The 15,000-nt window shown below is 46.1% G+C and overlaps 1 protein-coding gene across 1 annotated transcript in view; it reads left to right on the top strand.

Annotated features, from left to right (window-relative positions):
* The window catches only part of adgrb1a (adhesion G protein-coupled receptor B1a), a 137,385-nt gene that overhangs the window by 84,226 nt on the left and 38,159 nt on the right, over window positions 1-15,000 (top strand). The window contains exon 16 of the mRNA XM_063199833.1: window positions 3,433-3,559. Coding sequence (XP_063055903.1) covers window positions 3,433-3,559 — 127 coding nt within the window. The remainder of the gene's footprint in view (window positions 1-3,432; window positions 3,560-15,000) is intronic.

Raw genomic sequence — 15,000 nt, 5'->3', positions numbered from 1 at the left:
GGAACATCCCCCCTCCTATAAAGCTGTGAATTTCTAAGATATTATGGGTTTTAAGAAATCTCGCAGTGTGGCAAAATGAGGAACGTAGTGTGTTTTGTGTTACATTTCTATATACAGTATGTTATGCTGTTTTTGTGCTGTTATAGATAACACATTTCATGGCAATGCAAGGCAATACAATGTAGTACTTGTACAGCACATTGCCTTGTCGTAGGCAAAGCAATGTGAGGCAAATTTACTGCATTTGTATTGGACACTTCCTACACAGAGGCAGAGCAATGTATGCCAGTTTTTATTGCTATCATTCCGTAGCCAGAAGCAAGGCAATGTGAGGCAAGTGTGCTGTTTGTATAACACAATTTGTACACAGAGACAGCGTAATATGCTTGTGCACAACATAGTATGTGAAATACAATGAAAGTTCACAAATGAACGGCTAAAATTAAAGGATTTAAGTTGAGAAATAAGTCAAAATCAAGTTATAACAATGAATGAAAAGCAGCTGAGAATAGTCTTGTCTTAAATGTGCATTTAAAACTACCAAGAGTATCCTGTAGGACCATGTTGCAGCCTACCATTTGGAGGTTGATTCCAAATCTTAACAGCAGCTGAAAGCTTCGTAAATAGCAGCTGAAGGCTTCTTCACCACACTTTGACAGTCAGAATTACTAATGTTTTTTCCCCCTCCTGTCATCTGGGCAGCCATGGGTAAGCGGTTAGGGCGTCAGACTTGTAGCCCAAAGGTTGCCGGTTCGACTCTGTCCCGCTGCACTGCTCCTTGGGGCGCCATTAGGGGCTGCCCCCTTGCACGGGTGAGGCATAAAATGCAATTTCGTTGTGTGCAGTGTGCAGTGAACACTTGTGTGCTGTTGAGTGCTGTGTCACAATGATGACAATGGGAGTTGGGGTTTCCCTGGTGGGCTTTCACGCTTTTACTTTCATCTGAGGCCTTGCTGGAGCATGACGCTTAATCATATCATGTTCATTACTGGGTCCTGTCCTATACTATCATATCCTAAACACATCCTGCAGAGTACTGTTCCTATTACTTGGCCCCATTTCAATGTAGGCCTAAAGATGTAATGATTTAACTAAAAGACTAAAAGTCCATCTTCTTTAATTTAGAGTGTGTATGTGTGCGTGTGTGCGTGCATGCGTGCGTGGGTGCGTGGGAGAGGGTGTGTGGGAGAGGGTGTACCGATATGTGAGTGTGTATTTGTGTGTGTGTGTGTTTGTCCGAGCGCCTGTGTGCATTCGTGCATGATATACACTGGCATCTGTGTATGTGAGCTCATTCCCCAATGCATAAGAGTCTGGTGGCCACTCTCCCTGAACCTGAGCTATGGAGTTCAAGTACAGTACAGTAGTCAGTCGTGTGCATGTGTGTCTGGTGGATGTCAGTGTAGGTGCACATAGGTGTGCTCTTCACGTCTGTGTTTGTTGTTGTATTCATCACCCTGGCATTGCACAGTGGCCATAAAATCAGCCAATCAGATGGCTTCTCCGGGTGCAGGAAAGGGAGGGCAGTGTGATGATTCCTTTGGCAGTTTTTGACACTTGATGATGTGATGCTAATTGGGACTGCTACTCTGCTCTGCAAAGGCAAAGTGCAGTATCTACGCCAACATTGAATCTGAGGGTGCTTTCACATCTGGTCCCCTTCAGCCTTTAAGTGAACTCAGACCCGTGACTCAGTATTTTCTGTGCATATATGAACACTCCAAAGCATATTGAAACCCCTCTGAAGTGAAACTTTATTGATGTGGTCTCAGAATGGTTTGCTTACGAGTCCTGACAAGTTACACTTGTGATAGGTGCAATAACTTCACTCTAGAGGACCAGGTGTGATAAAGAGCATTGGCACACCATAAAAGTTGTTCTTTTTTATTAAACATACAATATGAACAAAAAAGAACTGAGTCCTTTGGCTGTTGGTTCACTTTTTGGTCTATTTAAGACTGAGTTTGGTGCACTAATAAGGGACTAGATGTGAAAATAGCACTTGACAGTGTTGGTATTCGGTTGGATTAGGTTAGTACAAATGTGACATAGTAATGTCTCTAGAACGGGACACATTTGGACCATAAGGCTTTGTCACGAGATAAAGGAGGTGTTCTGAAGACCATTTTCAAGTCTAAACTCAATATTGACAAAATGCGTAATTACTGCACTTTGCCTTTGTAGGGCAGTAGTGCAGTACTGCTACTCTGTGACACTTCAACAACTAAGTTTCCCTGAGTCATGAATCATGAAGAGATGAGCAGCAGGAGGATGAGGGTGTGTGTGTGTGTGTGTGTGTGTGTGTGTGTGTGTGTGTGTGTGTGTGTGTGTGTGTGTGTGTGTTGCTGTAAAGCTCTGCAGGGAGGATACAGGAGGGACAGGACAGGAGGTCTCCTATCACTTATTGCCATCCCGAACAGCAGGCCACTTGCTCCCTCAAGTATATACAGGTCCTCAGGGGTGAGATAGGCTTTGAATATAAAGGGGGTAGTGACTACCGCTGTGGCTGGTAGTGTCTATGCTGCTGCTGCTTGTGTTGTGTGCTGTATTCCTGCGTCTGTGGGAGGGGTGCAGTCCTGTTTTACGGCCGTTTCGCTTGGCCTAAGGAGGACTTTATGACCTGATTTACTGGTGTGCTACATCTGTCTTCTGTTTACCTGCTAGCACACTCACCTGCTTACGGAGCTGGAAGGGTGCTGGTGCTTAAGGACAGGGTGATTTAGGAGTCGCTGATTATTTTTTAAGGGAAAAGGGAGAGAGGTGGCCATACTCCTGTGGGGAAAGTTGGGGCAAAGGCGCTGCACACACACCCCTTTTCAGTCGGAGATAGAGTACATAATGTTATTTATTTAGGCTACATAGTATTTGCTGTAGAGGAAGTTATTACAGTCCAGGTCTGCTGATGCTTTTTAGCTGGGGTTTTTTCTGTTGCTATTTGATTGTTTGTTTTTGTTTTTTGTTATTATATATACTATATTTAATAAATGTGCCTGCTTGGCTATTACTTGTGTGTCATCGTAATGCCTATTTGTTTTATGGCTAGCCTATTATTAATTTAATGTTGTATTAAATTGCAATTATTATTACTATTACTATTATTATTATTATTATTATTATTATTATTATTATTATTATTATTTAAGTCCTCCATCGTGTTGCTGCATTTTGCTGTATCCAGCGGTATTGTGATAACCTGGCCAAGCCGAAGCCCGAGGTGCTCTCTGCATCAGCTCGTCCGAACATCCCCATTTTGTATGTGTGAGCGTGTGTATGTGCGAGTGTGTATTTGTCACCGATTTCACGTGTTTCCAGCTCTCAGAGCAGCGGAGAGTGTAAAACGGATTAAGAAAAATAGCCGATTTAACATCGGGGATTTTAGCTGCGCTTTCCCCGGTTGCTGTTGACGGCATCTTTGTGTGCTCTCCTCCGCAGCTCGTCCCTACTCGGCTCCTGGTCTACCCGAAGCTGCAGAGCCTTGCCTGTCAACTCCTACCGTACCAAATGCGTCTGTGACAGACTGTCCACCTTCGCCATTTTAGCACGGCTTAATCCCGATATGGTAAGTGTGCCACCTTCTTTGTGCGTGCGTGTTTTTTTTTTCTTGGTACGGATGTCTGGGTTTTGGAGAGAACGTGTTTGCTCCGTGTGAGACAAGCTAGCGGTTTTGCAACATAGGCGTCATTGTCATTCTGTATCAACAGATCCTTCCCGAGGCACGCTCCCTCCCTCTCGCGACATACCAATGCCATACTGAGGAGCGTGCAATGTGATTGAAGAAAAAAAAAGACATCGTGCGTCTTTGACTGGAATATACGAGTGTGAAATTGCTAGCTCTATTGTTTCATTTGTCTGGTAAATAAAGAACAGGTGATGCTAATTTCTGTCAACGTATAGGCTATACCCAGCCTGCATAATAGAGGCTGCTACTCGTCATATGCATTTGCTTAGCATGCAATAGCCTAGATGTGGAAAGGAACGGGGATGCTGACATACATTTCTTATTAAAACGAATTACGCATACAAAAAAGTGCAGTAGCCTAGTATTGGTGGCTACTACACTTCCATGTTTAAAAAAAAAAAAAAAATTGGCCTAATAATAATGACAAAACAAGGCAGTATGTGCCAGGCTCGTTTATTTTTGGCAGGTATTTGTGAATTAATTTTCAGTGGTTTCTCTGTGTTAAAGTGAATAACAGCTTACTATTTCCAGCTTGTGTAAGGGGGCTAATCAGTAGAAAACCAAGCACATGGGCAGCCATTCTAGCCTGTCTCCCTTTCATTCTCTCTCTGTTTCTCCCTGTCTTCCTCTTACTCTCCTCCTCTGCCCTAATTCTCTGGACACCCCTATCCTACATCAACTATAAACAACAATATTGTTTAGCACTTTGGAGTTTAGAGGGTCAAATCCGGTCCAGTTTGATTCAGAAAAGGGGGCTACAGCAAAAAGACCTCGCCTTTGTGTAGCGTTTTCATTCACTGCGATTAGTTATTATTAGGCTGGAAAGTGCTTCAGAAGCAGTTTGTTCCAGTTACCCTAGATACAGCCTGGCCAGTGGAAGGCCCCTTCTTAAAGCTATAGAGGACCAAGATGCTGCCTTTGTGCTAGGCTGCACTGTGTAGTGTTGTGTTGTGTTGTGCTTTTACTGTGCTGCTTGGCCCACATACAACACTCGGCAGTGTGGAAATGGGGATTTGGGTTGAGGCTGAATGTGGGCACGTTATAGTATAGCCAACCCCCTCTGAAATGGGAAGTAGTTGCACCCATTTTAGCTCCAGGGCCTGTTGCAGTGGATCAAAGTCACAACTTGAAGATTACCCCCCCTCCCCCCTCCCATCCTACCATGTCTCCTAAATGAAAATGAAAGAATACAAGAGAGAGAGAGAGAGAGAGAGAGAGAGAGAGAGAGAGAGAGAGAGAGAGAGAGAGAGAGAGAGAGAGAGAGAGAGAGAGAGAGAGAACCTTAGAGTAGATGACTTCCTTTTATTTATCCTGAAGGAAATTACTTTACAATGAATTACAATATATTGCAAGACAGCAAAAAGTTACAGCAACAACACAAACAGAAAGAAAGACACTGGGCTATTTTTATGGAACTTGCTGCCACTCTAGCTGGTGCACCGGAATTTCTGAGAGGGCAAGATAATTAGACACTTGGACTCTGAGAAGTGCTGTTTTGAAATCCAAGACCCTTTTCTGGCATCTCAGTGGTTGGAAGGATAGTTGGATGCAAGGATGGATGGATGGATTGATGGATGGATGGATGGATGGATGGATGGATGGATGGATGGATGGATGGATGGATGGATGGATGGATGGATGGATGGATGGATGGATGGATGGATGGATGGATGGATGAATTGCTGTTGTTCCTGTTTTCTAAGACTTTAGTCAGACTAACTTGACTGGATCAATGTTGTTTGGCTAAGATTCCTTTGGCCTGGCCTCCCATAGGGGTTTGTGTGTATGTGTGTGTGTGTGTGTGAGTGTGTGCGGGGGTAAGGGGGTACATTTGTGTTTGTTGTTTGCATGTGAGTGTGTGTAATTTGGTGTGTGTGCGTGTATTTCTAAGTGAATGTGCTTTTGTGTTTGTGTGTGTGCGTGCATTCCTGCTTGCATGCGTGCGTGCGTGTGTGCTTGCGTGCACAAGCCTTTGTGTGTGCGTGTGTAAATGAGACAGACATGAGCGCTATGACGGCCCGCATCGTGCCAGCCGTCTCCCCTGTGCCCATGCCGCTCTACCTAGGCAGATGGCACGAGATTCGACGAGTGTCACAGTTCGCAGTTTATGTGCCTAGCGGGAAGCATATTGTGGCGATTTCATTCCCCTCACTCGCTGCCAGGAAAAGGCTGAAGGGTGGGGGGAGGAGTGGAGAGTACAGGAGAGGAGAGGAGGAGAGGAGAGGAGAGGAGAGGAGAGGAGAGGAGAGGAGAGGAGAGGAGAGGATAGGACAGGAGAGGATAGGAGAGTACAGGAGAGGAGAGGAGGAAAGGAGGAGAGGGGAGGAGTGGAGAGTACAGGAGAGGAGAGGAGAGGAGAGGAGAGGAGAGGAGAGGAAAGAGGAGAAGAGAGGAAACGGGAGGAGAGGAGGAGGAGAGGGGAGGAGTGGAGAGGAGAGGTGAGGAGAGGAAAAGAGAGGAGAGAAAAGCGGAGAGGAGAGGAGAGGAGAGGAGAGGAGAGGAGAGGAGAGGAGAGAAGAGGATGATGGGAGAGAAGGAAGCATGATGGGAGAGGAGAGGATGATGAGAGAAAGGGAAGGAGTGGTGAGAAGAGGAGAGGAGAGGAGAAGAGAGGATGATGGGAGAGAGTAGAGGAGAGGATAGGACAGGAGAGGATAGGAGAGTACAGGAGAGGAAAGGACAGGACAGGAGAAGAGAGGAGAGGAGAGGATGATGGGAGAGTAGAGCAGAGGATGATGGGAGAGAAGTGGTGATGGGAGTGTAAAGGAGAGGAGAGAGGGAGGATGATCTGAGAGGAGAGAGGAGGAGAGGATGATGGGAGAGGAGAGGAGAGGGAGGATGATGGGAAAGAAGGGAGGATGATGGCAGAGGAGAGGAGATGAAAGGAGAGAGGGGAGGACGAGAATGCCAAGGCAGGCCCCTCCTTTTCCTCTTTCTCAGGAGTGGGGGTGGGGACGGCTGGGAGAGACGAAGCCGAAACCGAAGCATTCAGCGTCTCATCCTTTACACTTTACGCTGGCCGCGCTTTCCGCTGAATGTGCCCACCGCGACAGCCAATCGCGACTGCTCAAATTGTGCGTACGGAGGCAGGCGGGCAGGCAGCCTTGTCCTGTGCCTGTGCCTGTGTCTGTGCCTCACTGCCTACTGCTTGGGAATAGCAAGAGGGGAGAAAGAAAGATGGCTGCCAATGGCTGGATGTGCCTGTGCCCTGCCTCCCTGCCTTCCCCTCTCTGGTGCCTCCCTCTCTCTTTCATTCACTCACTAGCCCGCGGTGCTATGCGGCATGTGTGTGTGTGTGTGTGTGTGTGTGTGTGTGTGTGTGTGTGTGTGTGTGTGTGTGTGTGTGTGTGTGTGTGTGTGTCTGTGTCTGTGTCTGTGTCTGTGTCTGTGTGTGCTGTGTGTGTACATTCATTCAGCCCTTCCTGCTTCCTTGTACCCCAACCCCCACCCCTGTGCTAGCTCTCAGTCGCTTTCACTTTGGCTTTCACTTCCACACACATGCACACGCACACACACACACACACACACACACACACACACACACACACACACACACACACACACACACACACACACACACACACACACACAGAGAGAAATATACAGACACACACTATACTATACATCAGTGTTTCCCAACCTTTTTTGTCTCGCGTACCCCCTAAACCTCTTAGTTGTGCCATGAGTACCCCCTAATTCAGGTTCTATATCGCTTTTTCTGTCCTGATGTGACTGCTCCATACATTTGTTATTATAAAAACATTTTTCCAAGTACCCCCTGCAGTGTTCTCGCGTACCCCTAGTGGTACACGTACCCCTGGTTGGGAAACACTGCTATACATGTATACACACACTATACATGTACAGTACATGGACATAAACACCGCATTACACAGACATAGAGACATACACACACACGCACATACACGCACACACAATGGCTGTTTGTTCTTGTCTAATTGTCCTTGTCGTCGTTCCTGATGTTTCTCCCCGTCTTCTCCTCTTCGCCTTCCTATTTTTGTCCCTACCACCTTCACACACTCATGCGCTAGCCACACCCCCTCCCTGTGTATAACACCACACTTCTGCCACATCTGGCTGGAGGACACAAGAGAGAGAGAGACGGAGAGACGGAGAGAGAGAGAGAGAGAAAGATTGACAGAGAAACAGAAAGAGAGAGAGAGAGAGAGAGAAAGATTGACAGAGAAACAGAAAGAGAGAGAGAGAAAGATAAGGTGTAAGAGAGAGAGAGAGAGAGAGAGAGAGAGAGAGAGAGAGAGAGAGAGAGAGAGAGAGAGAGAGAGAGAGAGAGGGAGAGAAAGAGAAAGATACGGTGACAGAGAAACAGAGATAGAGAGAGGGAGAGAGATAAGGTGTAAGAGAGAGAGAGAGAGAGGGAGAGAAAGAGAAAGATACGGTGACAGAGAAACAGAGATAGAGAGAGGGAGAGAGAGAGACTGAAACAAATACAGCTTCCACACAAACAACCCTCACTCAGCTGCAATAGAGGGAGGGGCGGAGAAGAGGAAAGAAGGATGTGGAAGATACAGTCACAGCCAAAGAGACCACAGCTACTACTAGACACTCTTGGGAAAGAAGTTATGGAGACGGAGTCCTGGTTGGAAGGCAAACGGTTGATTTGTTGTCCACAAGGTAGGCCGATGGAGCGAATAACAAATGCATCCTCTGTCCTTCTTTATGACTAAGATACCCTGAGCATGGCACCCATTTTCCTCAATGACTATGGCACCCTGAGCATGGCACCATACCCCATTTCACTCAGCGACTAAGATATCCTCAGCATGGCACCGTCCCCCATTCTCCGCAATGACTGTGGTACCCTGAGCATGGCATTATACAGCTTTTCCCTCAGTGACAGAGATACCCTGAGCATGGCACCCATTCTGCAACCTAGGTACCCTGGCCTGAGCATGGCACCATATACATTTTCCTTCATTGACTGTGGTACCCTGAGCATGTCATCCATTCTGCAACTTGGGTACCCTGAACATGGCACAATACAGCTTTACCTTCAGTGACGGAGATACCCTGAGCATGGCATCCATTCTGCAACTTGGGTACCCTGAGCATGGCACCATACCCCATTTCACTCAGCGACTAAGATATCCTCAGCATGGCACCGTCCCCCATTCTCCGCAATGACTGTGGTACCCTGAGTATGGCACTATACAGCTTTTCCCTCAGTGACAGAGATACCCTGAGCATGGCACCCATTCTGCAACCTAGGTACCCTGGCCTGAGCATGGCACCATATACATTTTCCTTCATTGACTGTGGTACCCTGAGCATGTCATCCATTCTGCAACTTAGGTACCCTGAACATGGCACAATACCTCATTTCCCTCAAAGACTAATGGCATCCATTCTGCAACGTAGGTACCCTGAGCATGGCATGTTCCGGCAGCATTGCTACCTTGGGCCACCTGTTGGGCAGTGTGTGAGGCATGAAGGGAAATTTGTTGTGCACTGTCTCGTGTGTTGTGGTGTGCTGTATCACAGGGACATTAGGAGATTTTCACGATACACTGCAGGTGTAAAAAGCCTTAAAGAAGCTGAAGAATCTTGCTGGACTGAACATATCAAACTGAACCTTGTCATAATCTAGCTCATTGTTAACTGGAGTTCATTTTGGCGACTCCAATGCTGAAAATGCTGTTGTCGCTTATCACTGCTTATAAGTGATTTCTGTTGTATTTGCTGCTTTTGCTTTTGGCAGTCTGTTGCTACAGTAAGGTCAGTACAGTGGCTGCTTCCGACTCATCAGAGTTCGAGCCAACTCTTTGAGGTGCCTGTTTTCACTTCAGGGATTCACTAGAATTAGTATTATTGGGGTAGAATGATGATGATGATGATGATGATGATGATGATGATGATGATGATGCTGATGATGATGATGATGCTGATGATGATGATGATGATGCTGATGAGGATGAGGAGGAGGAAGAAGATGTAGTTATACTGCTTCTGCTGCTACTGATGATGATGAGGAGGTGGAGGAAGATGTTAATGCTGCTGACGATGCTGCTGATGATGATGAAGATGATGATGGTGATGATGATGAGTAGGAGAAGGAGGCAAAAGAGTAGGAGGTGAAGGAGGAGGATAAAGATGTAATGATTGTGCTGCTGCTGATGATGATGATGATGATGATGAGGAGGAGGAGGATGCATTTAAGGACACTGAGCATTGCAGTGAGCACTGAACACAGTCAAGCCTTGTCAGAGCCCATGTCATCCTACTGGACACGGATGCTCATGGGTTGTCATCTCCACTCAACATTAAACATCCAGCGCAGGCACACAGTTTACTAGTGAGGGAATTAGAATCCCCCCTCTCTCTCTCTCACTCTCTCCCTCCTTGGACTGTATTTGAAATGTTATGTGTGTAGCCAACAGCCAGCCTAATCGTATGCGTCATATCCAGTTGGTACTGATTTCAGCTGGTTTCGTGATTGGGAGGTTGCAGGTTGAAATCCTGTGTTGCAGGTTAAAATCCTGTGCTGCAGGTTAAAATCCTGTGTTCTCCAGAACCCTCTTCCATCTGAAGTGCCCATGAGCAAGGCATGTAACTCCACACTGCTCTCGGGACTGCACATGAAGGCTAACATGGGCAGCTGTGGCCTAATGGTTGAGCACATGGACTTTAAATCAGAGGGTTGCAGTTTCAAATCCCACCTGTCCACTCCCTGCCACAGCAAAGCCGAAGTGTCCTTGAGCAAGGCACATAACCCCATATTGCTCCAGGGACTGTAACAAATGCTCTGCAAAATAACTGTACGTCACGTCAGTTAAGTGTTATGTAACTAAGATTTTGTGTCGCAAATGTCCTCGTTCATTTCACAGCATTCTGTGAGATCAGGCCGGATCTCTAAGCATTGTTGTGGTCACACACACTCACACGTGTGCAGGGTTCCGTTTTAGCACGTTGGTATCAGTAGGATATCGCTGCGATGACACACACACACACACACTCTATAGTGTGGAATATTTCATATGCGTAACTACCCTGAAGTAGTGCTCATTACACATCCTCTCCGCTCAACCTCGGAGCTGTTGTTGCTACTATTATTATTGTTGTTGTTGTTTAAAGCCATTATCATAACCATGTGAAGTGCTAACCACGCACTGCTGGAAACACAAACACACCTCCAGGCATTGTGTACGTGTCTGTGTGTGTGTGTGTGTGTGTGTGTGTGTGTGTGTGTGTGTGTGTGTGTGCATGTGCGCGTGTGCGTGGGCGTGGGCGCGTCTGTCTGTGTATATGTGTGTGTGCATGTATGTGTGTGTGTGTGTGTGTGCGTGCGTGCGTGTGTGCGGGCGTGCGTGCGTGCGTGTGTGTGTGTTTGTGTGTGTGTGTGTGTGTGTGTGTGTGTGTGTGTGTGTGTGTGTGTGTGTGTGTGTGTGTGTGTGTGTGTGTGTCATAATGGTGGTAGGCCTCTTGGCACCTTACCGTGGCAGCATACAGTAGTAGGTCATTGGGATACAGTAGACAAATGAAGATGTGTGTTTCTCATAACAGGAGTGCAGTAGTCAGGTTCTGTGGGGTAAATTAGAGTGTAGTGGTGGGGGGTGGGGGGGATGTATCTTCATGCCTTGTGGTACACGACGACAGACATTACACTTTCTGGTGTGTGTGTGTGTGTGTGTGTGTGTGTGTGTGTGTGTGTGTGTGTGTGTGTGTGTGTGTGTGTGTGAGGGATTATCTCATGGCAGACGAAGACAGTAGACTTTTGACGGGGGGGTAACTTAAAAAGAGCACAGTACAGTAAAAGGAGATCTGTGGCTTTTTTTTGTCCTGGTGGTGATGGTTTGTGTGTGGGTATGTGTGTGGGGGGTGGTTTGGGAGCTACTGAATGGTAGAGGTGTGAGGGAGTGTGTGTGTGTGTGTGTGGGGGGGGGGGTCTGCTATATTTAAACGTTTTTGAACACACATATAAAATAGTTGTTGTCTTTTATTCTATAACATATACTATATACACGTAAGAGAGATAAAGGGTTTGCTATCATTAGCTTAGTGGTAGCATGGTTGTTCAATGGACATCTGTCTGTGTGTGCGTGCATGCATGCGTGCATGCATACATGTGTGTGTGCCTGCGTACATGTGTGTGGGTGTGTGCGTGTGTGTGTGTGTGTGTGTGTCTAAGAGTGGTGTGAAGAGGGCAGGCCTTGGGCTCCAGTGCAGATTAAGTATAGCCATTTAATTAAAACTGGGACAGCACACACACAGACAGTTGCAAGAGAACATGGCCTATAAACTCAGCCAATTATGCCAACCCTCTGTGTGTGTGTGTGTGTGTGTGTGTGTGTGTGTGTGTGTGTGTGTGTGTGTGTGTGTGTGTGTGTGTGTGTGTGTGTGTGTGTGTGTGTGTCTGTGTGTGTGTGTGTGTGTGTGTGTTCGTGCGTGCGTGCGTGCGTATGTGCGTGCGCGTGTGCGTGCGTGTGTGTGCGAGTGCGCGTGTGTGTGGAGTGGTTGTGTCGATATGTGAGTGTGTGTGTGTGTTTGTGTCCGAGCGCCCGTGTGCATTCGTGCATGATGTGCACGGGTATATGCGTGTTCGAGCTCATTCCCCAATGCATAAGAGTCTGATGACCACTCACCCTGAGCTATAGAGCTCAAGTACAGTCATCTTTAACACCATCGTGTACATGATATGAAGACAGTGTTTTAGACTTACACAGCCAGTCAATAACATCGGAAGTTTAGGATGCATGTCACTCAGTCCACTAGGCAACATATGAAGGGTTTTGTGTCCACCATTTTTTACTTTTGCATTTCATTATTGGAAATGACTGTTCAGAGGTCCTATCACCTATTTGTGATATTTTGCCATTCAAATATTTTGAGAACATACTTTTAAACATAAACTGTCTTTTGCAATGTAATGGAATGCCCAATACAAAAACTTTGCTTTCCCAACACTCTACAAAATCGAGATACACCGTTTTGCAAATCAACTCAACATATAGCCCATGCAGGTTAGTTTCCAGTCAACACAACACCAGTAGAATGGATTGCTTTTACATCATTGTAGCTGTTACACTAAAATAACCATGAAATCACTTTGGGTTTTGAATTTTGGACATATCCCAATACATAAGGGGGTAGAGACTATGACAAGTTTGTTTGCTGGAAAGAAACACTAGTAGTGAGTGACCAACTGGCCATTATACGAAGTTAGATATTGTCAGTCATGTAGCCTCTTACTGAAGATGTAACAGCATTGCTATGACATTACAGAGAGCCTTAAGTAACATATTAAGGCATAGCCATTACAATTTTGGTGACAGCAGTGCTTAATTTGAGGGGGAGCAAGGGGGAGCTAGCTCCGGAACCTCAGACAAGAGCTCCGGAACCTTGGATGGAACCTCATGGAAATACATCACAGATCCCCCTCGGGGGGTAGCCACCAATCCTCTGCGCTCCAGGACCTCCTGCTTGACAAATTAAGCACTGGGTGACAGTAAGGTTATAACATAGACTGTGCACTAAGGGGTTAAGCAAAATGACATGAGTGGGAGTGATGATGTTAACAGACATTGTCTCCAGTCTGGTTCAGCCAAAAATCGCAAAGCCGAAGGCCAAAGGCTGATCATCTTGACCATGAGGGTCATATTGCTTTATGCAACAGTTTGATTGCCAAAAACAAAAATACCAAAATACATTTTGAATGAACAGATGTCTATTAGTGATCTTCGTCATTAGTTGGTAAACTTCCCCCGCTAAGTCAAGTAGTTCTGAATTGACAGATTGTGTGGTTGCTATGCAATGGGAAGCTGACAGAGCCAGCCCTCAATGTTCCATGAAACCTTGTGTGATTTGCGCATTTTTCGTGTGAACTGCGACCAGACTTAGCCTACTGAGATGATGCATGATGCATGTGAACATTTTACAACTTTGCTCCCGAGACATTCTCAAGCAAACATTTGGTGTGAGTGCGTATCTGAGGACGAGGTCTCTTTCTCTCTCCTCCCTAATAAACCTACTACACAGCGTAGGCTATTCCAGTTACAAGCGGACAGAATTTTAAATTGCATGGCACCCGATACCTTGCCAGATGCCTACTTTTGTAGGCCTATACGGTACATTGATTTGCACTTTTCTGTGGATGGCAAGCTTGCTGATAAAGCAGTGCCATTAGCTGTGTAAGTGCATCTGTCCCGCGTCCTTACTGCTCAAAATCTCAGCATAGCGGTTCTCACACACACTCTCCGACAAATCAACATCTCTTCTCCTTATGTCACATTTCTTGTTTTGTGTAGAAATAGTATATGCACTTTTATGATGACCCGATGTCCTGCTTGTTTTCGGCCTCTCACACTTTCTCTGCTGTAGCCCGCACACACACACACACACACACACACACACACACACACACACACACACACACACACACACACACACACACACACACACACACAAACACACACACACACAGTATGATTCATTAGCTACCCAGCGGCAATGCTCATTAACCATTAAGAAATAAAGGGTGGTGCCCATAAGACGAAGGATGCAGTCGTACCCAAATGCAGTCATCCCAAAAGCCCCCTTGACTGAGAGGTCAGGTGTTTTGGGTTCCTGGACAAACAGTAGCCTAATTTGTTGTTGTGTAGTCACTGCCACATGCGATGGGGGCAGAGGGAAACAGTACATCCACTCAGTCAGTCATCCATAACACCAGTGATTCTCAAAGTGTGGTACGGGGACCACTGGTGGTCCGTGACAGAGCTCAGGTCATCTGCGAGGGGACTTCTACATTTCCAAGACAAGGTAGCAGACAAGTTAGCTATATTTGAAACATAATTACAAAGCAAAACATCGCTGGAGTCATATTTTCAACACAATAAGACAGGCTCCTATTGCCCCTTTTTATTGCCTTACCTGTAAATTTCAGGGTTATCTACACTGCCGTGCAAAACAAGAACGCAGTAGCTCAAAATGGTCGAAAACATTTTTATATCGGAAATGGGTTTTAAACTACCTCATTTGTCTTGTGTCCAAAAATGGTGGTCCAACACCGTCCCGTTTTGGAGAAAACTCATTGTGAAAGTGCAAAAATGACCAAAAAAACTTACTGCGGTGTTGGATTAAAGGTTACGTCGTACAAAACAAAAATGCAGTAAGTCGGCGAGTTACTGCTGCTGCATGTTCCAATGGGAATGGTTTGGGAGTAGACAGTAAAACTAGCCAAGAACGCAGTAACTCCTGCAGTAACTCCATTTTGTGGCAGTAATACCACCCAAGAATGCAGTAACTCTGTTTTTTGTGGCAAAAAGACACATAAATGTTGTTTTTTGGGG

Source organism: Engraulis encrasicolus, chromosome 5, assembly GCF_034702125.1.
Source record: "Engraulis encrasicolus isolate BLACKSEA-1 chromosome 5, IST_EnEncr_1.0, whole genome shotgun sequence".
Classification (NCBI taxonomy): domain Eukaryota; kingdom Metazoa; phylum Chordata; class Actinopteri; order Clupeiformes; family Engraulidae; genus Engraulis; species Engraulis encrasicolus.
The sequence above is the reverse complement of the archived record's forward strand: the minus strand, read 5'-3'. Positions and strand labels throughout refer to the sequence as shown.